The sequence below is a fragment of the Gracilinanus agilis genome, chromosome 2 (genome assembly GCF_016433145.1).
Source record: "Gracilinanus agilis isolate LMUSP501 chromosome 2, AgileGrace, whole genome shotgun sequence".
In the NCBI taxonomy this organism is placed as follows: domain Eukaryota; kingdom Metazoa; phylum Chordata; class Mammalia; order Didelphimorphia; family Didelphidae; genus Gracilinanus; species Gracilinanus agilis.
The window spans coordinates 320,475,985-320,503,660 of NC_058131.1; the positions used below are offsets into that span (position 1 = coordinate 320,475,985).

The 27,676-nt window shown below is 34.9% G+C and overlaps 1 protein-coding gene across 1 annotated transcript in view; it reads left to right on the forward strand.

Annotated features, from left to right (window-relative positions):
• Positions 1–27,676, forward strand: part of LOC123237367 (spermatid perinuclear RNA binding protein) — a 123,223-nt gene that overhangs the window by 68,126 nt on the left and 27,421 nt on the right. Inside the window, exons 3-9 of the mRNA XM_044664251.1 lie at positions 1,433–1,653; positions 2,627–2,792; positions 10,915–11,059; positions 23,456–23,547; positions 24,246–24,341; positions 26,235–26,346; positions 27,199–27,296. Of these exons, the coding sequence (XP_044520186.1) occupies positions 1,433–1,653; positions 2,627–2,792; positions 10,915–11,059; positions 23,456–23,547; positions 24,246–24,341; positions 26,235–26,346; positions 27,199–27,296 (930 nt within the window). The remainder of the gene's footprint in view (positions 1–1,432; positions 1,654–2,626; positions 2,793–10,914; positions 11,060–23,455; positions 23,548–24,245; positions 24,342–26,234; positions 26,347–27,198; positions 27,297–27,676) is intronic.

Below are 27,676 nucleotides of genomic sequence, written 5' to 3' on the forward strand. Positions count from 1 at the left end.
CAATGAATAAGAGACTGTAAGATGTTTTAATCTTTGGGAAAAAAAGCACAAAGATAATCAATGTACTAGAGCATATTGATTAGAGGCAGCATGGTGTTTTATTGAAACAAGCATTGTAATTTGAATCCTGGCTCTGCTACTTTAGCCCTGTGACCCTAGAAAAATCACAGAAAAAAAATTGAACTCTATGCAAAGCAGCCGTTTCCTTATCTGACAAATGGGGATAGTCCACCATTTCCCTTAAAAAATTGCTTCATAAAGTTATTCTTAATTTTATTTTTATAGTAGTGCAATAATAGTATTATAGTATTTTACTGTTATAAATTGTAACTTATAATGGATTATAGACTTTTTATGCACTTATCATAGACTAAGTTACTTTCGCCAAAAAAATTATCACCCATCACCAAACTTTTGGTAGTTAGTAGTTCTAGTTTAACTGGTCTGGTCTTGGGATGACAAACATGCACTCCATCTAATTGGTCCGTGTATTCATGTGTTCCAGCTTGAGAGAATCTCGTACCAGAGTTTTTGTTAGAACTCAGTTGTGATAGAATCCTCATTCTCCCCACCCCGTCCTCCCCCAGGTCCTATCCTCTCTTTTCTTAATGTACCTCTTCTTCCCAGAGAGCCATCCCTAATAACAAATATCGAAAGATCTAACCAATATATTGAAAAAGTTTAACATATACTGTGTTTCAAATTCAAAATCTTCCACTTCTACAAAGAAGGCAGGGGGATAACTTGTTTAGCTACTTCCCAATTAATGGGTATTATTTCCAGTTCTTTGGTACTTTAATGTTCTGATATGTATATATAGGTCCTTTTAAAAAAATTATTGACCTCTTTGTAGGAGTGGGTAGTTACCTAGCAGTGCCTTCACCACAGTTAAAGGGTATAGATATTTATGTCATTTTCTTAGTTTGGTTTTAAATTTATGACCAGTTCATAGCTCCACTCACAGTGACATTAATATTCTTGTATAACAACTTTTACTATTCTCATCTTTATAGTCTTTGCCAGTTTACTTGGTGTGAAGTAAAATCTTATGGTTGTTTGTATTTTTTATTATTATTAGAAGTAATAATTTGGAACATTTTTTCCTATTTAAAAATAGTTTGTAGTTCTCTTGAAAACTGTTCATATGTAGAAGCAGTTTTAAAAATGATATTTGCTATAATCCTTTTCCAGAAATTTTAGAGTCAGCACATTTTAGTAGAAAGAAGTCTAGGCTTAAGAATAAAAAAACTTGAACTGACCGCATGACTCTGATAAACAAAAGTTGCAACCTTTACGCATCCCTGTTTTTGCATTTATAAAATTGAAATTATATTTGGTCCTGCTTGCTCTTTGTAAGCTCTAAAGCAGTATAGTATTGGGCATCTACTGTTATTTCTCATTCTGGTAACTTTTCTTCCTTATTTTCTAACAGAGATCTATCCGATCCTTTGCTAATGACGATCGCCATGTTATGGTGAAGCATTCAACAATTTATCCATCTCCAGAGGAACTTGAAGCTGTCCAGAACATGGTATCCACTGTTGAGTGTGCCCTTAAACATGTTTCGGACTGGATGGATGAAATGAGTAAATCTGGAAAACCGGAGGGAGATGGAGATGTGAAGAAGGATGAGGCAGGAGAAAACTCTGCCAAGTGAGTGAATTGACCTTTATAATGCTTTACTTTTCAACGTCTTTCTTCATATACATGAGCATAGCTAGGAAGTAACTGGGTCTGAAAGTTGGTCAGTCACCTGACATTTATTTATTAAGTATTTTTCTGAGATTAGTACTTAGAATTTAGAAAGAAAAGAAATAAGTGATTAGTAGAATGAAAACCGGAAATTACTTTAATTATTCTCATTTTAATATTTCTTGAAGGTTCACAAAGTTTATTTCTCAAAAATAATCCTGTGATATCAATTTCACTGTCCCATTAGTAGCCAGGAAATAACACTGAAAACTTTCTTAATTCTTTAAGGATATCATTTTAGTGGAAAGTATCACCAGATTTTTTTTCCTTTTTTTTTTTTTTTTTTTTTTTTAAATAACAAGTAGCATTTCTTGGGGAATAGATTTTAATGAATGAGATTCTCTGGAGGCTGTATTTTTAATTTTAAAATATCATTTTATTAACTTGCTTCTCAAGAAAAGTCTTTTAACTAGCCATTGGACTCCCTCATAGTCATAATAGAAACCAAAGAACTTGTGCTAGGCAGCTAGGTTGTGGAGAAGGGAGAGAGTAGGGAGAGAGAGACAAAGAGTAGGGCCAGAAGATAAGGGCAAAAGAGCAAACAATTAGGCAAAAAAGACTGACTTCCTGTTGAAGAAGCCAATATCTATCTTACTTTGTCAATATCATCTATCTTATCTATCCTGTCCTATCTATCCACCTTTTAGAACCCTGTGTTTTGGGTAACTTGTTTATCTTGGAGCCTTAGTTTCTTCCATCCATAAAATGAGGGTAATATTTCTTTTTTTAATTTGCTGTATTCCTAGGAAAACAGATTTTTTTAGTATTTTATTCTCCTTTGTATCCACTTATCTATTCTTTAGTTGTATTTTGAAACTTTGGAATAGCCTGGCACACATGTGTAAAAATAATCATTCAAGATTTTCTTTTAAAGGGATCAAGGTGGCCGGACACTGTGTGGTGTAATGAGAATTGGCCTAGTTGCAAAAGGCCTGCTGATAAAAGATGATATGGACCTTGAATTGGTTCTGATGTGCAAAGATAAACCCACGGAAAGTCTATTACACACTGTCAAAGACAATCTTCCTATTCAAATTCAGGTGAGTTCTGTTGTAAAATTATCCTTCAAGGCAGATTTTGCGTAGGCAAAAATAGTAAATGTCCATTCAAGTCAAAAAACATTTGTTCTATATCTGCTATGCATCAATCATTGTGCTGCACTCTCTGGGGTTAGAAAGAAAGACCCTCCCAATCCCTACATGAGTGGAACTCACGGTCAAGTTGAGGAAGATAACATGCAAACAACTATATACAAATAAGATATACAGGATATCCCGAAAGTTCTAGTGTAATTTTAAGCACTAATGGTTGAAACCTATTATTTAGGATTAACTACATTAAGGTTTTTGGGACATGCAGAATAATCTTGGGGGGGAAGTCATTAGTGTTAAGGGGGACTAGGAAAGGCTTTTTGTAAAAGATGAGATTTTAGCTGAGACTTTGAAGGATGTCAGGAAAGCCAGGAGATGTAGTTGAGTAGGGAGAATATTCCAAGTATGAGAGAGCCAGTGAAAAATGCAAAGTGAGGAGATACATTGTCAAGTTAGAGGAACAGTGAATGTCTGGACATTCTGTGTATATGAAGGAGAATTAATAGTAAAGAGTCCAGTGTCTGGATGCTCTGTGTATATGAAGGGGAATTAAATGTAAGAAAGTTGGACAAGTAGGAGGAAGCTAGGTTATGAAGGGCTATGAATGCTAGAGGATCAGAGTAGCTGGTAGATAAGAGATCCAGGCCTACAACTGGGAGGTCCTGGGTTCAAATGTAGGGTTAGACACTTCTAGCTGTGTGAACCTAGGCATGTCAATTAAACCCAATTGTCTAGCCTTTACCACTATTTAGTGTTGAATCTAAGCCAGAAGGTAAGGGTTAAAAAAAAAAAAAGCCAGAATATCTCTTTGATCCTAGTTGCAATAGAGAGCCACAGAAGTTTATTTAGTAGTGAGTTCACCATGGTCAGTGTTTTAGGAAAATCACTTTGATAGTTTAGTGGAGGCTAAACTGGAGTGGACCAGAAAGACAAGCTAGCAGATTTTGGCAGTAGTCCATGTGTGAGGTGATTAGGGCCTGTACCAGGGAGGTGAAAATATTAGAGGAATGAAGGGGGTAGATAGATAGAAGAGATACTTTGAAGGTAGACTTGACAGAAGTAGGCAGCAGATTGACTGTGGGGTTTGAAAGAGTGAGGAGTTGAGGATGATACTACATTGGGCTGCTGGCTTACTAGAGCATGGTTGCCTCAACAGTAATAGGGAAGTTGGGAAGAGGGGAGGATTTTTTTGGAAAAGATATTATAATTCAATTTCGGACTCAATTAATTTAAGATTTCTACAAGATATCCTGTTCAAGATGTCCAATAGGCAGTTGGAGATTTGAGGCTGAAGGTCAAGAGAGAGATTACTAGCTAGTCAGATCTGAGAATCACCTGCATAGAAGTGATACTTAAAATTGTAAAAGCAGATAAAAATCAAGTGAAATTGTATAGAAGGAGAGACTAGGACCTAAGGACATACCATTGGGGGGACGAGGTTAGTAGGGTGCAACCTAGCTGAAAACCCGAGTCTTAGGTAGGAGTAGTCACATAAGTAGAAGAACCAGAAAAGAGTAGTGAAAAATCTAAAGAGAAGAGAATATCAAGGGGAAAAAGATGAAGAGGTCAAGAGAAAGGAGAATTGAGAAAAAGTTATTAGATTTAGCAATTAGGAATCATTGGTATCTTTGAAGAGAGCAATTACAATTGAATGATGAGGTCAGAAGTCAGACTGCAGAGAAATAAGTATTTTAAATATAGATCTATGACACTAGGGCATGTGACATTAAGGAAAAATTGTGATGATAGTGGAGAAAATCTTTTGTAAATTAAGGTGTATACTGGATTAAAAAAAACAAAACCAGAACAAACTCACACTTCCCTTAAAAGTAGTTCACTTGCATTGAGCTTCATAGAACTGTGCACTTTATAAAGCTAGAAGTACTGGTGAGGTGTTTCAGAGTAAACATAAAAGCATTTTAAGTTCTTTGAGGAATCTTTTTATCCTTATTTCTCCAGAACTTAGGGTGATGCTTAAGTAAATGTTTGTTAGAATCTATCTACCTGAAATTGTCACTTAACTTTTGGAAATCCTAGGAGACTGGAGTTTTGCAAGATAATAACTTATTTAATTAGCACTTTAAGGTTCATTGAGCACTTTTCCCAAAACAGTCTTGTGAGGTAGGGACTGCAGATATTCTCTACAATTACTAATGAGGAAATGGAGGTGCTGAGAGGAAAGTAGTAACTTGTCCACGGTCAAGTATTGGAGCTGGGACTTGAATCTAGGTCATGAAATCATACTTTTAGAACTACAAGGGACTGACTCCAGGGCTCTTTTACATTACGCTATGCCACTTCTCTAAAATGGTAATGCATATTTCTAGAGTGCTTAAGTACTTCAAAATCCTTTTCTTGTTCTTTAAAGTCGGCAGGCTGTGTTAATTCCATTTTTACTGATTATTTGCTTGTTTTGTAAACATGATATATGTATGATTTAGGTTTATGAATATCTCTTCCTTTTGCCTTTGTCTTTTATGTATCAGATACTCATGATTTCAAAGTGTAATCAACTAGTAATCAACTCTTCCAGTTAATCTTTAACCGTTATGGATAGGAAATAACACTCCAGGAAGCATAAGTCATAAAATTGTCTTTTCTCTTTTCAAAAGGTGGAATGGAACAGAGGAAAAAGCTCTAGGGTTTGATATCTCAGGACATTGGTTTGAATCCTGGCTTTCTCATTTTCTTTCAGCTTTATCTTAGGCGAGCAACTTAAATTTTGTGGGCCTCAATTTCTTCATCTTTAAAGTGAGTTAGACTGGGTAACTTTTAAAGGTCCCTTTTACCTTTAAATTCTGTTCTATTCTTAAGACTCCCTTTTATAAGAATCAACATAACTAAAATTTATATGAACATGATTTTCTCTCATATTCTAAGATTGTTAAGTTACAGGCAAGCTGCCAGTTTGGATCATTGGAAGGAATTTCTGTATCAGGAATTCTCTACACTAATGAAATAAAATTCTTTTTGTTGTTTCTTCTTTTCTCTAATGTGTCTAGGGGAAGAAACAGGTAGCAATGCAGAGAATACTAAATTTGGGGTTAAGAGACCTGAGCTTGAGTTGCAGCTTTCCATTTATTAGCTATATGAAATTTGGAGAGGATTTCACTCTTCTTTGTCTCCCTATCTGTAAAACAGTGAATGACACACTACTCTTATTGCAGTGTTGTTGTGAGTCAAGTGCTTTGTGAATTATAAACTTTTTATTATTACTGGTTTCTTCATTCTTCTCTCTTATTCTGACTGTTGAACATAGCAAATAGTAGTCAAAAAACATTGGTAACTAGACCTATTACAAATTTTTCTAATCTTAACTGCTCCCTTGCTAACAGCCAGAACTTTTACTCTTTTCCAATTAACCTGAACTTCCCACTGTTTGTTTCAAACCTTCTCTTCTCTCCTTAAACATCTTTTGTAATTATATTTAACCCATATTTCTCAGCAGAGGACCTTGCCTCATGCGTGATTGAAATATTTGAGGTCATGTATTGTAATCTCTTTCTCCCTGATTGTGATCTTCACCTATACTGTCTCCTGGGAGCTTGCTCCTTTGAGTTTCTTCTCTATAATTTTCTTTTATTCCTATCTCTTGGTTCTTTCTCTGCTGTCTAGGAACATACCAAAAATCTCCTGTGTCTTTATAAAATCTTCTTTTGACCCTTATGTTTCTTCAAGTTATTAAGCTTTTATATTATACTCTTCTTTTTCTGCCAAAATCTTAGAAAATATTTTCTATTATTGTTACTACCTCATCTTTTACTTCTTAATCCCTTGTAATCTGACTTCAGAGTGTATCACTAGACTGAAACTGCTCTCCTTTAGGCTGTCAGTGATCTCTGTTATCAGAAAATCCAATAGCTGTTTCTCATTCCTCATCCTTTTTGACCTTTGTAGCATTTGACTCTGTTGACCACTGATTTCCTCCTGACTACTCTGTTCTTATTGTATTTTCATTATTCTATTCTCTTCTGCTTCTTTCACCTGCCAGTTCTTTTTCTATATCTTTTGTACCATTGTCATTCTTTTTCCATTCCTAACCACCAAGGACTCTTATTTTATTTTTTCCCCCTGGGTTATACATGTTTAACCATGCAAAACATATTTCTATACAGTTCATTTTTGTAAGTGAACAACCTTATAAAACCAAACTCCCCAAACATATACCCAAATAAACAAGTGAAAAATTGTATGCTTTCATCTGCATTCCTTCTCCAACAGTTCTTTCTCTGGAGGTGGATGGCATTCTTTATTATATGTCCTTCAGAATGTCCTGGATCATTGTATTGCTGAGGGTAGTTAAATCTATCACATTTGATCAGTCCACAATATTGCTGTTACTGTGTACAGTGCTCTCCTGATTCCGCTTATTTTACTATGCATCAGTTCATGTAGGTCTTTCCATCCCTTTCTGAAATCATTCTGTTCATCATCATTCCTTACAGCACAATAGTATTCCATCACCATGATATACCACAGTTTGTTCAGCCATTCCCCAATTGGTGAACATCCCTTTATTTTCTAATTCTTTGCCACCACAAAAAGAGCAGCTATAAATATTTTTATACAAGGAGGTCATTTCCCATCAAACTTCACTATTTCTGATGGGGATACCACCAGCCTTTGAGTGATGTAGGTTTTCAGTCTTGATAATCATCTTCAACTTACTCCTCTCCCTTATTTTTTATATCCAGTCAGTTGCCATGTCTTGTTGGTTCTACTTTTAAAATGCCTCTCATCTCTCCTCTTCTCACTCAACTATCACCCTGATTCCTATCCTTATCAATTCCTGCCTAAACTATAGCAGTTACCTCCCTATTGGTCTGCTTTCATCCAGGTGCTACCTTCTCTCATTTCCTCCTTCCTCAGTCTTCTGCATAAATTGATACTTCTTTTAGAGCTTGTTTTTCAGAACTGTTTTTGATATTCATGACTCAATTCGGCTTCTAGTACACACATCCTTACTTTATTTTTTTTACTCAGCTCCTTGTACTCAAATTGGAGTTATGACTTTTTAAGTACTTTATTATGACTTTGCCTCACTTTTCTTGTGTCTTCCTTCACTTTAAAGTAATTTTACTACTCATGCTTAATTAAACATTTAACTCCCCTCCCCCAATTTATGATATATTTTAAATTAGCCTTGGTGCACTTAACATTTTTTTGATCATTTGTTCAGAGCCCAAAATCCATTGATTGGTAAAAACTAAGTAATATAATTGAACTTTGATTTACTAAGATATGGAGGAATTGATAGATTCTAATTAATTGATGATAAATTTGAAATCTTATTTTGTTTCAATTCTTATTTTTCCTATGCCTTAAAAAATCAGTTTTCTTCTTATGAATACAAAGTTATTTCCCAGATAATAAAACATTTTATAGTTTCTCAGTGTTGTTCTGAACGGTTAGGATCTTTATTGTGTGGGAGCACTGGTATAGGCTAATGTTTTGGTTAACTAAACAAGAGATATGGAATGACAGCTCTAATTACATCTCAATTTCTATAGCATTTGAGAATTTAAAAGTGTGTTCTTCTCACCAAGTCTTTGAAATTGATTAAGTTAATCAATGGCACTGTGACTTTGTCAGATGAAATTATTTGTTTCAGATTGCATAGTTAACTTTTTATAGCTAGGTTTTGACTAGCTCCCAGACACTAAGCTCAGCATGTTTGTGTAGTGTAATGTAAATAGTATTGGAGTGCAACAGTTAGGTGGCTCAGTGGATAGAGAACACTAGGCTTGGAGTTGGAAGGAACTGCATTCAGTGTGGCCTCAGAAATTCCCTAAACTGTGATTCTGGGCAAGTCACTTAACCTCCTTTGGTTTAGAAGAAAGAAAAAAAAAATAATCATACTGGACTTTCAACTGGGACACCTAGGTTTTAATCTTGGTTCTCATACTAACTCTGTGTGATAATTCATTTCTTGCACCTGGGCCTCTGTCAAATGAAGGCTAAATGATCTCTCAAATTATTTTATCCTAGTTCTGATTAAATCCTCATTGGTGAGGTAGGAAAACCAAGTTACATGAAGGTAAAAACAGCACAATAATTTAATGTACTTGTTCTCTTCCTTACTTTGTGAGGCCATTAAAAGGTTCCTAAGAGATTTTTAGTTCAAAATCTATGTCCTTTTTGTCAAATGCTTTCCATGTTCCTTCATTAGAGCAAAGATACCCCATAATGCTCTTGCTATTATTATAGATGTTGAGACTGGAGGAACTTTGCTGATAGAATTCTGTCTCCTCATTTAGAAATGAAACTGATGTTGTGTAGGTTTGAGCATATAACTGTTCTCTTTTGTCTTATTTTTGTGATGTTAAAAACAACCAAATGTGTATTCTTGTATTTTTTGGTAAAAAGTTTAATGCAAAAGAAACTGGAAAGTAAAGTTACTTTTCTAATTCCAGATAGCGATTTAGATGACAGAGCCAAGACTCAAACTGATGTTTATTCCAGTACTTTTTTGTGTAGGTGTGCAAGAAGTACTACTTATCAAGTGTGCCTTTATAGTTGTAATGCATTATGATAATTGGAATGTGATTCTTATATTGTGCCAGGTCCTTAGGAATATCAAATGCCTTGTCCTGTAATCCTCAGACTCAGTAGGGTGATCTCAGATTCAAAAAGGGAGCAGTTGCTGGCTTGCGTTATCCAGTGAAGATGGGTCACTATGACTCCCTGTTCTTATTCATGCTCACATGCTTTCTTTAAAATAAACCAAACCAAACCAAAAAAAAAACCACACCCCTGCTTAATTGAGTTTATGAGGACACAGAAATTACTAGCTAGCTGAGAGGATTCATCTAGGTAACTACTGGCTTAGGGCACTTTCAAGCAGTTTGTTTTCAATATGTTATCTCCAGTAGTTAAAAAGTGGACAATTCCCTCTTCATGTGTAGGGCCTTACTGTTGTGGAAAGAATATTAGACTTGAGTCATAATCCTTAGGTGCTGGTTTTGATGATGTTACCATCTGTGGAACCTTAGATTAGTCATTTGCCTCTCTTGATTCCAGTTTCATCACCTTTAAATTGGAGCAACATTTTCATTCCCTTTTGCACAGTACTGATGAAAGGAATAAATGATATTATATATGTGAAATACTTTGTAAAGTCCTCTATAAATGCTAATTATTGGGCTTTTTTTTAATCAAATAGTAGGTTCAATATTTCTCTTTAATAGAAACATGAATACCTGTTGCATTTAATGTTGCTAATTATTTCTTTCAAAAACACCATCTTTGTCAGCCATTTAGTTTGGCAGTTTAGGATTTGTTTTATAGGAAGGATTGGCTATTGTGGTGCATTGGAAAAGAATGGGAGTCAAAAACCCTGAATTCTAAGCCTGCTGCTACAGACTCATTTGTAGCACCTTGGCTAAGTCATTTAACCCTTTTAAATATCAATTTAAATGAGAAGAGTTGATCTAGATCACCAAAGTTATCATCTCTAACATTCTATTTTCTGATGTCTGTTTTAACTCCGACATTTTATGTTCAGTAATTTTTTGAGTGCTTTAATTAGGAATTTTGACAATCAAAAGGGGAGGAGAGGAAGGGAGAAAGAAATAAGCATTTATATAATACCTACTATATGCCATGCACTGTGCTAAATGCTTTTACAAATATTATCTCATTTGATCCTTACAACATCCTGACAAAATGAGTGCTTTTATTATCTGCATTTTACATTTGAAGAAACTAAGGCAAAAGGTTAAACAACATGATCAAGGTCACACAACTTTGATGTGTCTGAGGGTAAATTTGAACTTGGGTCTTCCCCACAACAGATCCAGCACTTTATCTATTGCATCACGCTGCCTTTAACCACTTAAAAAAGGATATTTGTTTTTAATTTTGTAGCAGGTAATTTAGAAGGAAATTAAGAATCAAGATGTCCATTGTCATTCCCATAATCAAGAGGATATCCTCACTTGAACACAGTATCATTAGCTCATTGTTACAGTTTGAGATCCCTTACATATAGTGCAAACATTCCCTTTTTAAAAATGTGATTTGTCTTTCAAATTAATTGGACATTTTATAGATCTTATTTGGTGAATTTCAGAAACTTACAGAAGAAAGATATGAAGTGGAGCAGTGTATAAAAGAGGCATCTATTATTATCCGAAATACAAAAGAACCCACGTTAACGCTGAAGGTGATACTTACTTCCCCTTTAATTAGGGATGAATTGGAGAAGAAAGATGGAGGTATATAAAGTTTTTTTTCCCTTTTCTTTTGTTTACATAATACTTCTGTCTCAGATGTTATGTTACTAGGTTTGAGCATATAACTGTTCTCTTTTGTCTTATGTTTGTGTTGTTAAAAATAACCAAATGTGTATTCATGCATATTTGGCAAAAAGTTTAATGCAGAAATGTATAATATATTTAATGTATGGAAAACTCTGTACTTGTTTTTAGAGTTCTATCATGACTACTATAGTTTTAATAGCTATCAAGAGCTCTTTATTTAAAATTGCTATTTATGGTTGGTGATGATTTAAACAAACACATCCTGACTTTGATTAGTATGATGTGTTTTATAGTCTAGTCCAGTGATGAGCAAACTTTTTAAAGAGGGGGCCAAAGGAAAGGAATTGCTCGTCTGTCAGTCTGTTTCTAAGGCAACTCTTTTGAAGTTTCATTGTATTGTATCCTACTCATTGTATTTGTTGGATTAGGAATAATTTTGCGTGGCTGGATAGAACATTTGAGGGGGCCACATCTGGCCTGCGGGCTGTTGTTTGCTCATCACTGGTCTAGTATATGATCTTACAAATTGTTAAATATTTTGGTGATTTCTTAAATAAGGAGGCATGTTTGTACATCATCCTTTAAAATTCTAAATAATAGCTTTTTAGTTGTAGCTTAAATCCCTTTGTTCACTCATCATATATATGTCCAAATATGTTCATGAATATCATTTACTTTTAAATGTTAGAGATGCCTCTTGAAGTATAAGTATAAATTTATTTCTAAAAACATATTTTTACACACAACATATTTCCTCTTGGGTGATTTCTCACACTCCATGTTATGCTTTGGGTTTATCTGAAGAGTATACTTCATGATATCTTCCTAGTGTTTTGTATGTCTACCATGGGTTGGATATTGGGGAACATTCAAAAGTGACTCAAGAAAAGTGAGATTGGAAACTATTACTTGGCGATTATGAAGCTATGTGATAAGCTGTTCCCCTCATCACCTTTCCTTTCCAAATCCCCTTCTTTCTCCCCATTGAAATCCTTATCCATGGAAATGGCCCTGGTAATAGTAGTGAGTTCAACCTGAAACATCTTTGATTAGGGGTAGGGGTTCAGTAAAACATTGTCACAAGAATTCATAAAAACTTGTTTCTGATTTCTGGAGAACTTCTGGTTTTGGTTAGTTAGGAACAACCATAAGGTTGAAAAGATCTGTTTTGCTGTTTTAATGACTTTTTTATCTGGTCAATTTTTGCTTCTAACTTCATTCTCTGTACCAAGTCTTTTGTCTGTAGAAACTTGTTTTGTAGTACTCTTTGTCAGACCTTTGACCAACTGTCTATTTTCTGTCATTACAACATAGGCAGTTGGGTTCATCTGGACCAATATGAGGGAACCTCTTGTTGTTTTCCCATCTAACAGATGCATCACATATCTTTTTGCATACTTCTCTGCCTGAAATCTCGATACAGTAGGAAATATTGGTCAGTTTCTCATTAAATTTCAAGTGTATGATAAGGGCAGCAAAAACTGATTTCACTAGTGATATTTAGAGCTTAATGTTTAGTCAGAAGTCTTGGAGCATATTTAGAGAGCTAAGTAAAAGTCTTTTTTTAAAAATTGGAACCTTAAAATGGGCTGCATTCCACCTAGTAGATATAAATCACTTGGCATTTTTTGAGTCGTATTTAAAAATCTAGGTATTCACATAGTTGTCGATTTAGATTCATCTGCTTGTATGTATATTTCTTACTATCAGTATCTTTAGAATAACTTAAAAGCTTGTGGTAAATGACTAGCTTTTTTTTCTATTAGCTTTGCAGTTCACCATGAATACTAGTAATGTAAAAATTTTATTTGTAGTGTTATAATTTCTACTAGGCCTGGGAAACTGAGACTTGACCATTAGACAAAATTGAACATTATTAAGTCAAAGGAATGACTTTTATATTTTTATTTTGGGATCCATTCATTGAATTTAGAGATATCAGATGCCATCTTGGACACTAGTAATTTCTTCTTGAGTACAATATTAATTAAATACCATAGCAGTGGGGCTATGCGTAATTGCTTTCTGTAAAATCTTACAAGTATGATTGAATATAAAAAAATTTTTAAGCTCAAGTCATGATGGCTTTGTTTATTTCTATGGAATTTTATCTTTCAAAAATCTGGACAGTATTATGGTAGAAAGAACTCTAGGCTGGAAGTAAGGAGACCAGAGTTTGAACTCATCTTCCATTAAAACTGTTTGGGGGCAGCTAGGTGGCTCATTGGATATAGAGAACCAGGTCTGGCCACAGGAAGTCCTGGGTTCAAATCTGGCCTCAGACATTTCCTATCCTGGTCCCAGTTCTAAGATAGAAGGTGGTATGGGTTTTAAAACAACAACAACAACAAAAAACAACTCTGTTTGAACTTGGGCAAATCATTTCTCCTTTGTGGCAGCCTTCAGTTTTCTCATCTGTCAAATAATGGTGTTTGTCAAATGATTTCTCTTATCCTTTACATGGTCTGGTCCGTTCCTTTATAGACAGTTAATATTTAAGTTTCTACAAAACTTAACCAACCTCCCTCCCCCAACCCCCCCCCCCCCCACACACACACACACCTGATAGAGAACAGAATTTTGCTTAAATGTAGGCTTAAAATCCCTCCCAATGACATGGGTTTACAAAAGAAATTAAACTCCCGTTTTTAGGTAGTTTTACTTTTTCACTTACATTTCCAGGGTACTTATTAAATGCGTGTCTATAAAAAGCATTTTCAACAGCTGAGGTAGGTATAATGTAGGTATTGTCATTTTGAAGCTGGGGAAATTAAGGCAGAGAGGGCAACTTTCTGAGAGTTACCCAGCAATAATTAATTGGAGCTAGATCTCAGTCTTCTGACTTGATGAACAGTGTTCTTTTTCCTCTATAAGAATATATAAGAAAGTTCTGTGGAGAATAGAGAGAACTCATCAGGACAGCATTCCTAGTGAGGGTATAGGCTATCTGAAAAAATTTAGTTGGAACTATTGGTCTAGAACCATTTTTCCTGATATTCTTCAGGAATGAAAGGAATCCTTTCTTTGCCATTTATAAAAATTATCCACAAGAGATGTCTCAGTTGCCTTTGGTTGCTTTTTGTGTCTTTTCTGATTTGCTTGTTGTGGAATCTGAATTTCTCCACAAGTGACTCTGCTCCTTGGCAGTGCTGGTGGAATGTCAAAAGCAACTTGAAGGATCTAGAGTGATGGGGTTTGGGAGAGTTAGGAGGAAGACCCAGTAGTTTTCCTTCAGTTTTATTGTTTTTTTAGCCAGGAACCTCTTGTCTCATCGTTGGGATAATTTCTTCCAGCTATTAATACTAAAGGACATGAAACTTATTTCCTTCTCAGACTGGAGAGTTCTTCAACTGCATAGGCCATTTCCTAAATCTTTTTCCTTTTCCTTACTTCTCATAAGTTGGTTTTCCCTTAGTTGATTTCTTCTCCTTTGCCTTTTGTCTGCATCTCATGCATCCAGAGAAACAGTAACCAGTTAGGGGTTACTAAAAGTTTATTAGTTTTTATACTAGCACATATTTTGGCTTGATATAAGGAAAGATTTCCTAACAAGCAGACATGTTAGAAAATGAGGTGGTCTGCTTGCACTGAAAATCTTTTGAATATACTTGAGAATGGTCACTTGTTGAGAATGCTAAGAATGGTGGTAAAGAATAATGTCATGTGATAGGTTGTGAAATTTAGGGTACCAGTCTCAAAATTCAGTGTTTTTGGTTATAGACCTCTCAGACCTTTCACCTCTGTGTGAAAATGGATTGAGTTTTATGCCTGTATTACTAATTTTTATTATAGTCATATAATAAGTTCTCAAGGGGAGAATGAGGTTGAATAGTGAGAAGAGATAGAGAGGGAGAGTTTGGCTCAGTAGAGTGAAGTGTACTTCTTCGTTGATTGAGTTGTCTGAAAATGGAACTTAATCCTGAGGTAGGCTGTAACATGTACATAATTAGGCATTGTTAGGATATAGAATTAGGCAGAAGAGAGATCACTGTGAGATGGGGTTATTAGGAGATGCTTTTTGGATGAGTTAACTGGGCTTTGAAGTCAGTTCAAAGTAAAATATTGAAATTAAACTGACATCATAGGCTATGATTTATTGACACCACCCCCCCCCCCCAAAAAAAAAAAAAAAGTCTAGTACATTTATAGGCCAGATCTTAGGAGAAGCTTAGAGAAAAGCTAGCAGATACCTGTGGTTTGGGATAGAATAAAGTAGATCCATCACTAGATAGAGTAAATTTTCAGAGATTTATGGAGAAATTGACTAAGTGAATCTGAATTGAATTGATAGCTACCTGGCAGGCTTGCAACTCTTTGGGTACGAATCCATCCTAGGGTAACATGGTAATTCATCCAAGTCCAGGGGTCTTGGAGACACAATTTGCTACATTACTCTGTCTGTTGGTATTTGCAACAGAGATAGGTGATATTCCAGATAATTATCCAAAAAGCCTTTTTATGTAGCTACCTGCTACTAGTGTTTGAAGTAAAAGTCTCATAGTAAGATAAGCTAGATAGTATGAAAAAGACCTAGGTGTTTTTACATGAACTGCAAACTGTTTAAATCAACATTGTGACGCTGCAGTCAGAAAAAATAATTTGGTTTTCATCTTCTTTGGTAGAAGTCTGGTATGCTTAATTGGGAAGTGGCATATTGATGATTGTCGTCCTACTCAATGAAGTAGGCAGTATGTGAGCATTATCATCTTACAGATGAGGAAATGGAAGTTTAGAGTTTGAGTAATTTTCCTGATTACAGTTTGTAGTTGTCACAGCTGGAAATAAAAGCTTCCTCTTCTGGTCTTAGAATGAAAAGACCTTTGAATCTCTTACTAATTGTGCTATAATTTGTTAGTGGCATGAACTAATAATAATGTTTACTTGCACATTTTCTGCCTCTTTTTATGGAGTAATGTGTTTAGACCTGCATGGCCACATTTTAGGAGGTGTTTGGACAAATTAAAGTATACTTAAGAGGATGTCCATCAGTTCAGAGTATTATCTTAAGAATATATGCTGAAGGAACTTGAATTTTTTAACTTTGCAGAAGACTTTGGACAAACATAATCTTTTTATTATGGGCTTTTGAGTGGAAGAGCAATTCCATTTATTTTTCTTATGCTCAGGAAGCAGATTGATAGATTTATAGGCATGTAAGTTTCAACTCTATGTAAGGAAAAGCTACCCAAAAGGCTTATATTTGAAAGTTATCTCAGATGCTATCTGTGCAACCTGTATCTGAACGAGGTTCAGTTTTCCAAAATTGGAATTACCTGAAATCACAGAGTTCTTTGTCATTGTAGGTATTAGAGGCCCAGGAACCACTTGTTGGGAGGTGGGGGGGTGGGACCTACTTCAATTAGGATTTAAATTAGATTCAAATCTAATCATTTTTAACTTTGAACTTCTATGAGAGATAATAATTGTTCTTTCTAAAATCACCTCATCAGAGTTTTCTAGCTATATCCATTTCTTTGGTATTTTCTCTACTGACACTTATGAATAGATATTGAGTTGAGACATTGAGTTTATTTGAAAAAATAAAATATATCAAGAGCAAAGGGATGAGGGAAGGGAATACACATATGCAAATATATTCTTTGCACATAATAAATGCTTAATATTTTTTCATTCATTCATAGTAGTAACATCTGATAATTTCTCTGCCTAGCTTGAGCTAGTTGGTTCCAACCAATGTAGGAAACATTAAGCTCCTGCTTATGTACAGAGCTCTGTGTTTGACAATAAGTACAATACAATTTTAGGTGAGATGAGTCCAAATCTATTGAGAAAGCATTTGAAATCTTAGAATTTAAAGCATCAACTCTATATAGTTCAATTTATTCCAAGTTGTTTAAGGGATCCTGGAGAGCCCAGTATTAGCGAATAATTTTTGAAGAATACAGGCTATAGGTTGCTAACTGCCATCTTTAATTTGGTTGTATTTATTCCTTATTTCTTATCCAAAGCCTGCCATTTTCTTTTAGGAGGGCCAAATAATTAGCATACATGAAAGGGATTGAGAGATACTGGTCAAGATTTTCTTCTTGTATGGTTTGATTCTGGTGATTAACATCTAACCAGTTAAAACATGGTTAAGTATAATGGACCTTTTTCAGTACTTACATTGCTCATGAATGTGGTATGTACCCGTCAACAGGTTGTTGAATAATATTTCTCTTATTCCCCCCTCCTTTGCTTGTAGTATATTTTATTTTTTCAAAAATAAAATATAGGTGAATTGCAGATGAATTAGTCACAATAATAACTCATATATATCTATTTTCCTCAAAAGTACTCTGAGAGTCAGATGGTATAAGTATAATTCTAATTTTATAGCTAAGGAAACTGAAGTTCACAGAGGTTAAGTGAATTAAATGATTAAGTCATGCTCAATCTGGGGTTCAATTAAAAGGCCCTTGAATATCCCTCATTGGTTATCTTAGAATCTGTTAATGGACAAGCAAGGTCACGCATATTTTTTTATGTTTACCAGTAAGCATTTATTTGTACTCCTCTAACCAAGAACAGCCAAGATTTTATGGACTGAAGACAGAATATCAAATTAGGCATCAGAAATCATGGGTTGGGTTCTAAACTTCAGCCACTCACTGGCTTAGGGCAAATTATTTTTTCTCTTTCTGGGCTTCAGTTTTTCTTTCCTATGGTCATAGTTGGATCCTTTTCCCCACCTTCTCTTAAGATTAGGTTTTAGAATTTAACTGATCTCTAAGGTTCCTCTTCGTGTTGAAGTTTTAGGGTTTCATTGTGATCCATATTTCTGTTCACTGGCCACTGATGAAAGAATGAATAGATGATAGTTTTAGTAAAAAACTTCAGTAATTAAACAGGATCCTAGAGTTTAGGGGAAATATTTGCCATTTTATTCTTGCCACTTTATTTAAGAAATGGAAGAGGCCCACAGATGGGAAGTACCTTTTGTCACAGGACCATAAGTTAGCAGGTCGAGTAGAATTTGGTTCTCATCTTTGTTTTATCATGTTGTTCCCCCATCAGTAATTCCATGAAGTTGTTTTTATTCTTTTAAAAAGCTTTTTCTGTTTATGAAAACTCTTTTGAAACTTGTTCATTAGTGTAAAATTTTAGTCTTCAAATCTTTTGTTGGGCAAAGTGACAGGTCTTCATAGCAGTTGCTTTTTTAAAAAATTGTTCTCATCTTCTATTTAGAATCGATACTAAGTACAGTTCCAGAGTAGTAAGGGCCAGGCAATTGGGGTTAAGTGACTCGTGCAGGGTCACACAGTTAAGAAGTTTCTGTTTTTCTTCAAGAACACATACAAAGTTAAAGACTTTATTTCATAAAACAAATAGTCAGCAACTAAGGCATGTGAAATTTCAAAGTAATGTTACCACATTGTGCAAACTTAAGTTAGGAGCTCAGCAGTTGGCTAGTGCAGTAATACAGAAAGTATGTTGGATTTGGAGTCATAAGACCTGAATTCAAATAGCAGCTCTGCTACTTGTGTTGGACATAATTCATTTCTCGCCAAGACAGATTTCATAGACATTCCACATATGTGAAATGAGAGTCAAACTCTTGTTTTACAAAACTTTCTTTTAATGAATTCCTATGATCTCAAGTTCATGGCAGTCTTTACAGATTGTAGCCTCTCATTGTAATGGGATTTGATGATGCTTATAGCTTTCAGGTTCTCCTAGGATCTTAGGGGCCAAGAACCTTAAGAGAACACATATTTCAATTTCTTCATTTTATAGGTGAGAAAGTTGAGGGCCAAAATGGTGAAATGAGTTGTCTAAAGTCACATGTCTAATAAGTGGTAGAGTCAGAATTCTAATCCAGGTCCAATGACTCTTAAGTTTAGTGTTAAACCCTCTGGAGCAGGGGGTCAGCAACCTTTTTGGCCATGAGAGCCATAAATGCCACATTTTTTAAAATGTAATTTCGTGAGAGCCGTACAGTGCTCACAGTGCACACTCCTGTAACAGCGCCTGAAAAAAAATTGACTTTATGGCTCCTGCAGAAAGAGCCATATGTTGCCAACCCCTGCTCTGGAGGATTTTTGCTATAGAAATGTTATATTATTGCCTGTGAAGAAATAAAGAGATCAGTTTTTCCCTTTAAATGAGGGCTTGGACCAGTTCAATATTTCTCAGTCCATATTATATTTTGAATTAGTAAAATATTGAACTTCTCTACTCTGGACTGCTTTCCCTTCCCTCTCTAAACTTGGGCTTAAAGTAGTGCTTCTGGGAGAAAGAAGTAGCAGGTCATTAGAAGTTAGAGGAGAATCTTTTTTTTTTTAAGTTTGGTCTTAAGAAATAAGGACCTGTTAAGTTAGCCATCATCAGGCCAATCCCACAAACATTTCTTAAATATGGAAATATGAAGAAAAAATAATAAACATGAATTAAGCGCCAGGCACTGAACTCAAGTGCTGAAGAGACAGTTCAAAAAAGTTTAAGGAATACTGGCTTTGGCCTCCAAAGACTTTGGTTTAAATTCTGGTTTAGTGTGACCATGGACAAATCACATTTCCTTTCTGAGCTTTTATTTCCTCATCTGTAAAGCACTTATCCATATACTTATCTTCCTTGACTGTTGTGAGAATCAAATGGATAAGTTTACACAAAGTACTTTGTAAACTATGAAATGTTAGGTAAATGTTAGCCACTGTTATTGTTAAAAGTTTTGTGGATTGGTAAAAAAATTTTCCACAGACTGACAGTTGGGAAACACTGGACCAGATGATCACTTAAGGTCCCTTTCAACCCTAAAATTCTGTAAGTATAAGGTAGTTATCTTATGCAAGAAGGTATAAAGCATTTTGGAAGTCACTAGCAACTAGCAAGAAAAGTAGAGAGTAAATTAGTAAATATCCTGGTTTTTTTTTCTTTAATTTTGACTTTATGATGTTTGATTAAAAGGAAATTTTAAACAAACATCTACATGTTATCCCCTTTTTTAATTAAAAAATGAAACCACAACCTCCCAAATATATTGAAATAATTTTGAGTAGTTCACTTCCTGACTGTCAGAGCATGAAGAAACATGGCCATTCTGATGATGGTGTAAAAAGGAATATCTTCTCTCCATTGCCTGTTCCTTTCCTTCTTTCTTTCTTTCTCTCTCTTTTTTCTTCTTTCTCTCTCTCTCTCTCTCTCTCTCTCTCTCTCTCTCTCTCTCTTTTTTTTTTTTTTTTTTTTTTTTGGTAGACTCTTGCACCAAATGTTGACTGTCTGCAACAGACTCATGTAAACATTCTCTAAGATGCTGAATGCTCATTCTTTGGGGATTGAACGTGATATCTATGTGAAAGATATTTCCTCTTTTCGGGGGAGTATCTTGGTGCCAGAATTCCTTCAGCAATAATAAGATGTTAAAATTGGGTCCTGTCCAAAGCAGCTTGGTAATAACTTCCATTTGCTTCCTGACATACAGCTACAAAGTAGAAGATCCAAGAATCAAATCTATGTCAGAATGTAGAATCAAAAGACCTGTATTTGAGTCTGGCTCCTCCATTTCTTAGTTAATTTGTCTGTGGGCAAATTATACTACTTCTGTAGGCCTCAGATGACTTATCACCACCACCTACCTTTTTAGGAGCAGTTAGAAGAGGCATTTCTGTCAGCTAACAAAGTGCATATAAAAATTTAAGACGCAATTATTATCCTTTGGTTCCTGAGTGAAAGTCAAGGGAAAAAATCACCATCCTAGTTTCCCAATGTTACTATGAAACCCCTACTCCAAAGCAAAACAAAAAATTTGTGCACTTGGTAAAATAACAGGTTCATACTTAGTTTGTTTAAAGTATTATTTTAATGTAAGTAATAATTATCATTATTATTATTTATAAAACTATCTAGCTAAAATTAGGGGTAATGAGTAGATGAGATGATTTCTGAAGTTCCTTTTTTTCCAGACATTCTAGGCTTCTAAGACACTTTGATATATTTTGGAATAATCTTTCAAAATGTTCAGTCCCCTTTGATGGTTTAAATTACTTTGCATTCAGTCAACTTTTGCCATTTCTAACTTTTCAAAAAATTCTAATTACTCATTTATAGTAGTTGTCTTATCTGCTATATGAGCTTTTTGCAGATGCTTGCATGTATTACCCACACTTTTACTTTTAGATACTAATGCAACAAAGCCAACATACATGTTAAGGATTTGGGTCTTGAATTCCAAGAACCAACTATTTACCTCCTAAAGTTTTGCAGAAAATGGAATTTCCTAGGTGAGGAAATCCACCATGGATACCAATTCTATTTGACATTTCCTACCTTCATGGAAAAGGGTTTGGAAATTAGCCCTGTCTGGTAATGTGGGTTATGTTGCAAGGGATGATGGGAGCACATGCAAATATCTGTTTTTGGACTCAGCAGGTCAGAAAATAAGCATGTAGCACTTCATCCTTTGGTGAACACAACTAGCTCAGTCTACCACAAAAATGATAAAAACCTCTGAGAGATTTGTTCTCTGTAGCACTTTACAACTTAGCCTTTAGTTTATGGTTTTTTAATTTGCCATGATACATATTGAATTTGCAGTAACAGTCTTCCTGTAGAGCACTCTAGGAAGTGGAGACATCAGGATTAAAATAACATTGATCACACTATCCTTTAAGACAGAAGAGTTTGTAACCTTTTATGGGGGTATAGTGGAAGATGAGATGGGGGAGGTCATGGATTTTTTTGACAAACTAGTGAAGCCTTCTCAGAATAATATTTTTAAATATATAAAATAAAACTGTAGGATTAGACAAGAAACCAATTATGTTGAAATTTAATTACCAAAATAATTTTATAAAACCAGGTCCACAGACTCTAAATAAGGAACTCCTGTGATCCTTCTTCCTCCAATTTCTTTTCCCCTTTTCCCTGTTACTCTTCCTTTCCTCTTTTTTTTTTGGGGGGGGGGGGCTCTTTTTCTCCTCTCTACCTCTGTTTCTTTGTTTACTTTCCTTTTTTCTCTCTCCCTATTCTTCCTTATTTTTAGCTTAGGGGAAAAAAGTTTTACATACTTATGAACTGCACAAAAATTTAGTTTCCCAGAAGTGACAATAAATGATTATTCTGACTTAGGTCAGATAATGAATTAGGAATTGATCCTTTGGGCTCCTCACCTCCCTCCTGCCCCCAAGTCCTCAGATTAAAGGAAAAAAATCACAATAAATTTGGCATATATGTGGAAAAATTGTTTTTTTTTAACCTTTTGAGAATACATGCTAAGTTTTGCTATGTATGAGGCCCTATGCTAGACTCTGAGGGAGATAAATAGATAAATATGACTTTAATTGAGCACATAAGGAACTTATACTTCAGTAGATGGATTATGTTGCTCATCTTTACCTTCACATTCTGTATCAGCTCTGTATTTCCTTTCCTTCTACCCATATTATTAGAGACAGTGTATTATAGTAGAAACAGATTGGACTTGTCACTGAAAGACCCTAAATGTGTCTTGTCTGACAATTCTTAATTATATGATCCCAGTCAAGTTATTTAACATCCTTATGCCTCAGTTTTTTTTATTTGTAAAATACAAATGCTAATACGTGCATCATTTATCTCATAAAATTATTGTGAAGGAAGTGGTTTCAGAAGCTTAAAAATTTTCTATTCAACTTGTTGTTATTGTTAATAATATAGACTACGTTAGTTCCAATATGGATTTAGCCTCCAAATTTTAATCAATATCAGTATTTGGTTGTAACTAATTTTAAATGAAAATTAATAATTAAGTACAAAGAAAACTTAAAACCTTCAAAAACCACCAAGGTATAAATAACTTGCTTGGAGAAGAAGCTGAGGCACACAAACCTGTAGGAGACTTCAGGGATTAATCTTGGATTCAGTGGGGCACAATTCTGGTTAATTAATAATTTTAAATAACTATGGAGAATTTATCCAATCTTTTTGAAAAGTAAGCTTTGATTAAACGTGAGCTGATTTGTGGACAAAACCCTTTTTATAAAGAAAAATTAACCTTGCACAGTAGTTCCTACCTAAATGTCATCTCTGAGTAAAAGGAATAAGTGCTACATCCCTATTTTGTGCTCTGCAACAATGTGTTATTGTTATACATTTTTAATAAGATCCCAGACTGTATGTAGCAATGGTCATTGATCTGTATACTGAGTGAATGCCTTTCTGCTATATTCTTATACATGTGCACATTACTACTCTTAATGGCTGTTGAATTAAATAACTCTGTGCACTTTTTAAAACACCATTAAACCTTCTGGGAGTCTTATTAGCTCACTGAGATGCTGCTGCGATCTTTTGTTTTGTTTTTCTTTTTGGTAATGTGACAGAAACCCCTTGGTCAAATTGTATCTGTCTCTTTTTATCCCATTTTACCAGTAGAAAATGTTTCGATGAAAGACCCTCCGGACTTATTGGACAGGCAGAAATGCCTGAACGCCTTGGCGTCTCTCCGACATGCCAAATGGTTTCAGGTTGGCTATTTGTTCTTACCTCATTGTTATTGTAGCCTTATGAGGGTTAGATTGTCAATACTGACTGGAACTTCTTAAGTTGGCAACATAGTTTAGCAGAAATATACAGCAGCCTGGGAATCAGAAGGATTTGGTTACAAAGCCATTGACTTATGACCTTGGGCAAGTCACTTATTTTCTTTAGCATTAGCTTTTCTTTCTTCACACAAAGTGTGAACAGTAAATGTCTTCTAGTTTGAATTTTTAACAATCTTTGATTCTATACTCCTCAAACAGTCTGTGTTCCAGGGTTCCATCCCATATGAACACTCTTGTTCCAAAGTCTCGTTTAGGTTGAATGTCCTTTTGAATCAATACACTTGTTTGATGTATAGCTCTTTGAAATCCAAACCATGGGGAGAAAAAAGAACCAAAATAAAACAGTGGGGAATGTGAAAGAGTTATTATAAATGTATAGACAGTTGATAGGTATCTGGTTATCATGAGGCTACAAAAGCAATTTTAACATTAAGCTTCCTTCTTTTACTTTTGAGCCTGCCTTTCTAAACACAAATCTTGCTTTTTTTGTTTGTTTGCATGAATCTGATTAATTAACTGGCTAATTAGTAATCATTTATAAAGGACCTATCCAAGGCCAATGTACGTAAAATGAAGAATGGATTTCAGTAGGTGTATTGGAACCCTTTTGTTTGTTTTAGGCAAGGGCAAATGGACTAAAATCATGTGTAATTGTCCTCCGCATTCTGCGTGATTTGTGCAACAGAGTACCCACATGGGCTCCATTAAAAGGATGGGTAAGTACATAAAAATGGCTAATGAGTAAATTGACAAATGCCTAGGCTGCCTTTCTGGGGAAGCCTTCAGAAATTCCATGTTCCTGCTGAATTTTAATACTCCTGATTTGTCTCATTAGAAAATAGTTAAGAAATGTATTATCAGATGCTCCCCTTTTCAGATATCAGCCCACTTGAAGTCTTGTTATCTGCTCCTGGCACTTTTCATCTTGTCCATATGCATGTTTTAGCTTTATCTCCCAATATTAGTGCTGAGCACATCCCTGGTTTATTTCTCATCATTCGCTCAGAAATGATTTATTAAGTGCCCGCTCTGTGTAGTACTCTGCTAGGCAGCAAGAGAGATACAAAGATAATTTAAAAATGGTCCCACTTCTGTTACTTAATATAGGTATTACCCTATTCAAATAATTTCCCTTCTTTGAACCACAATTTCTTCATCTGTAAAATCAGTGTTAGACCTGGTGATCTGTAGGTTCCCTTCCAGGCCTAATTTTCAAATCATGTTGTTTGTAATGGTATCCAGTCCCCAATATGTTATTGCATGCTATTGGTCTGAATATAGTTTACCCTAAAATAAAATCTCTTTTAAGAAAGCAAGAGCTTTTTATATATCTGTAGATCATATATTAAAAAGACAATTCTAAAACATTGCCATGTTAAGTAACACTGAAATTTTTTTACCTGTAAGAATGTTATTTGTCATCGATTTTCTTCATTGCTTTGAGATTATAATCTCTATTCAAATTTTATACCTTAAATTGGGCAATATCTAACACAGTACTTCAGTGCAAAACAGATCCATCCTGTCATTAGCTTTGAAAGACTATTTTGCTGTCGTCTTTTGTCCAGTGTCTTGAGCAGATATTTCCAAAAACATTTTTAAAAAAATCTCTTGCCTTTATAATAGAATACCCTCATAAGTGCCATTAAGCCATGGCCATTTAAAATGATTTTTATTCTTTGTAGTTGAATGGTTAGATCTGGTATCTAAAAAAGAATGTAGTCTTTTTTTTTTCTATTAATTTTTGAAATGTTAATGGGTACCTTTGAGTTTATAGTGGATCTGATGCATAATGTTTATTTAAAACATTATTCGATGTGGAAATCCCATAGTGGACTTCAGCATCTTTTATTATAGATCCATTGGAATGAAAGGTAATCTCTAGCAACAGCATCAATATAGTACTGAGCAAAAATTGAAAAAAGAACCCACAAATTAATCAAGAAAGTGCTATTTTTTATGACCTGATTAACCTGTCCATATACATTATTAGTACCTAATAATGTTGAGAGTGGGTACCTGATAATGCCCTTTTACCTATTTTAAGTGCTTGGCATAGGCCACTCTGGACAATTTCCTCTTGTGATGTCTGTGATGCTGTTTGCTGTTTGAATGCTTTGTCTAGCTAGCTATGTGACCTTTGGAAAGTCACTTTAATTTTCTAGTCCTCAGGTTCCTCATATGTAAAATGAGAGGATTGTACTAGATCATCTCTAAGGTCCACTCTAGTGTAATATTCTGTGTTACATGGTTGTGTACTCTATGTTCTAAAGTCTTGCCCAATTTTTAACATTCTAGATTCCAACATTCTATGACCAAGACACTTTCGAGATTTAACAATCTTTGTTTTTAACATTCTAGATTCAAAAATTTCCTTGCCCCCTATTATTATATGAGTTTGTGAATGTTAGAATATAGTACATAGAATGTTAGAACTAGAAATGACCGTGTAGATCATCTAGTCTAACTCCCTTATTTTATAGATGAGGAAATTGAGACCCAGAGAAGTGACTTATCCAAATTCTCACAGTGAGTTCTTAGCTCACATTTTAACTGGATTCCTTTTAACACTTGATGCATGTACTAATTTGTAATTTAATATCTTTTAGCCACTAGAGCTTATATGTGAAAAGTCTATAGGTACCTGTAATAGACCTTTGGGCGCTGGGGAGGCTTTGAGACGAGTAATGGAGTGTTTGGCATCTGGAATACTTCTTCCTGGTAAGGGTTTCAAACTCTGGGAGCAAAAATAAGTAAAATCTTATCTGTCTATTTTTAAAAATGTCTGCTAAATGTGTGCTCTGCACAGAACTGTGGTGTGGGGGAGGCATCCCTTTTGGAATTCTTAGCTAGAAGAGTGAAGGAATTTGAAAAGCTGTATTAGAAAAGTCCATCTTTTAGTCATTATAATCTGAGTTTTCTGTTTACTAACACAAAGGTACTAATAATGCAGGATGCTGATTGTGGTATTGCTTTACTTATCTGTGATTGAAAAATAAAGCTTTTTTTTGTTTCATGGAACTTGTTTAAAAAAGAAATCATGGAATTTATAGCTATGATTATGGTTTGGGTAGGCAAATCATGCTCTTATTTTGTATTGTGGTTCCTTTAAGGATTTGGGTTTTGTATGAGGAGTGTAAATCATATTCTTCTTTATATATGTGATTCCTTTATAAATGTTTGGGATGGGGGGGCAAGGTTAAATAATTTGGAGGGGGGAAAGAAGTCATTCTTTTTAGTCTTATTGCCATAAACTTTCTCTGTGATCTTATGCGAATCATTTTCCCTCTGGGCCTCATTTTCCTCCCCAGTAACTTGAAGGGATTTGACTGGCTCTAAGGTCTCTTTCAATTCTGAATCTTAAAAACTTGTACTTTTCAAAACATGAGGTAATTTTGGCCTTTTCTAAACTAAGAGCATCTTTTAAAGCTCATGGTGCTAACAAGCAGAGAAGTTAAATATGAGAACATGAAGTCCAACCCCCATCTCTTAAAAGTTGACTTGAATCTAATTCCTGCAAACTCAAGCCTCAGTTCTAAATTGTATTTGTGGATTTTCCTTCTTTTTTCATAGGAGGACCAGGTCTCCATGATCCCTGTGAGAGGGATCCAACTGATGCATTGAGTTATATGACAATTCAGCAAAAAGAAGACATTACACACAGTGCCCAGGTAAAACACATTAATCTCAAGTTCCTGCATCTAGCTGAAGTTTTGTGACAGAAAGTAAAATAAGTCCCTGATGAATGACTCTTTGGGGAAGGATTGTGTGAATAGAAAGTTCTAAAAAAAGTTCTGCCCATATACAAGAAATGGGGGGAAGAGGGGGTAGGTATTGGGTTGGTGTACTATGGCGGTTTATATGATAAAAGATGAATCACAAGATCAATAAAAGTAAAACATTGTGACATAGCAACAGAAAAATTAAAGTGCTCTAAAACTCTATAATGAATGTTGTCCAGAATGTTTAGTATTCAGGATCCGGTAGGTATAATGGTTCTATTTTTTTTTTTACTATTTTCCTCTGCATTAATGGTGCAACATTGGAGCAA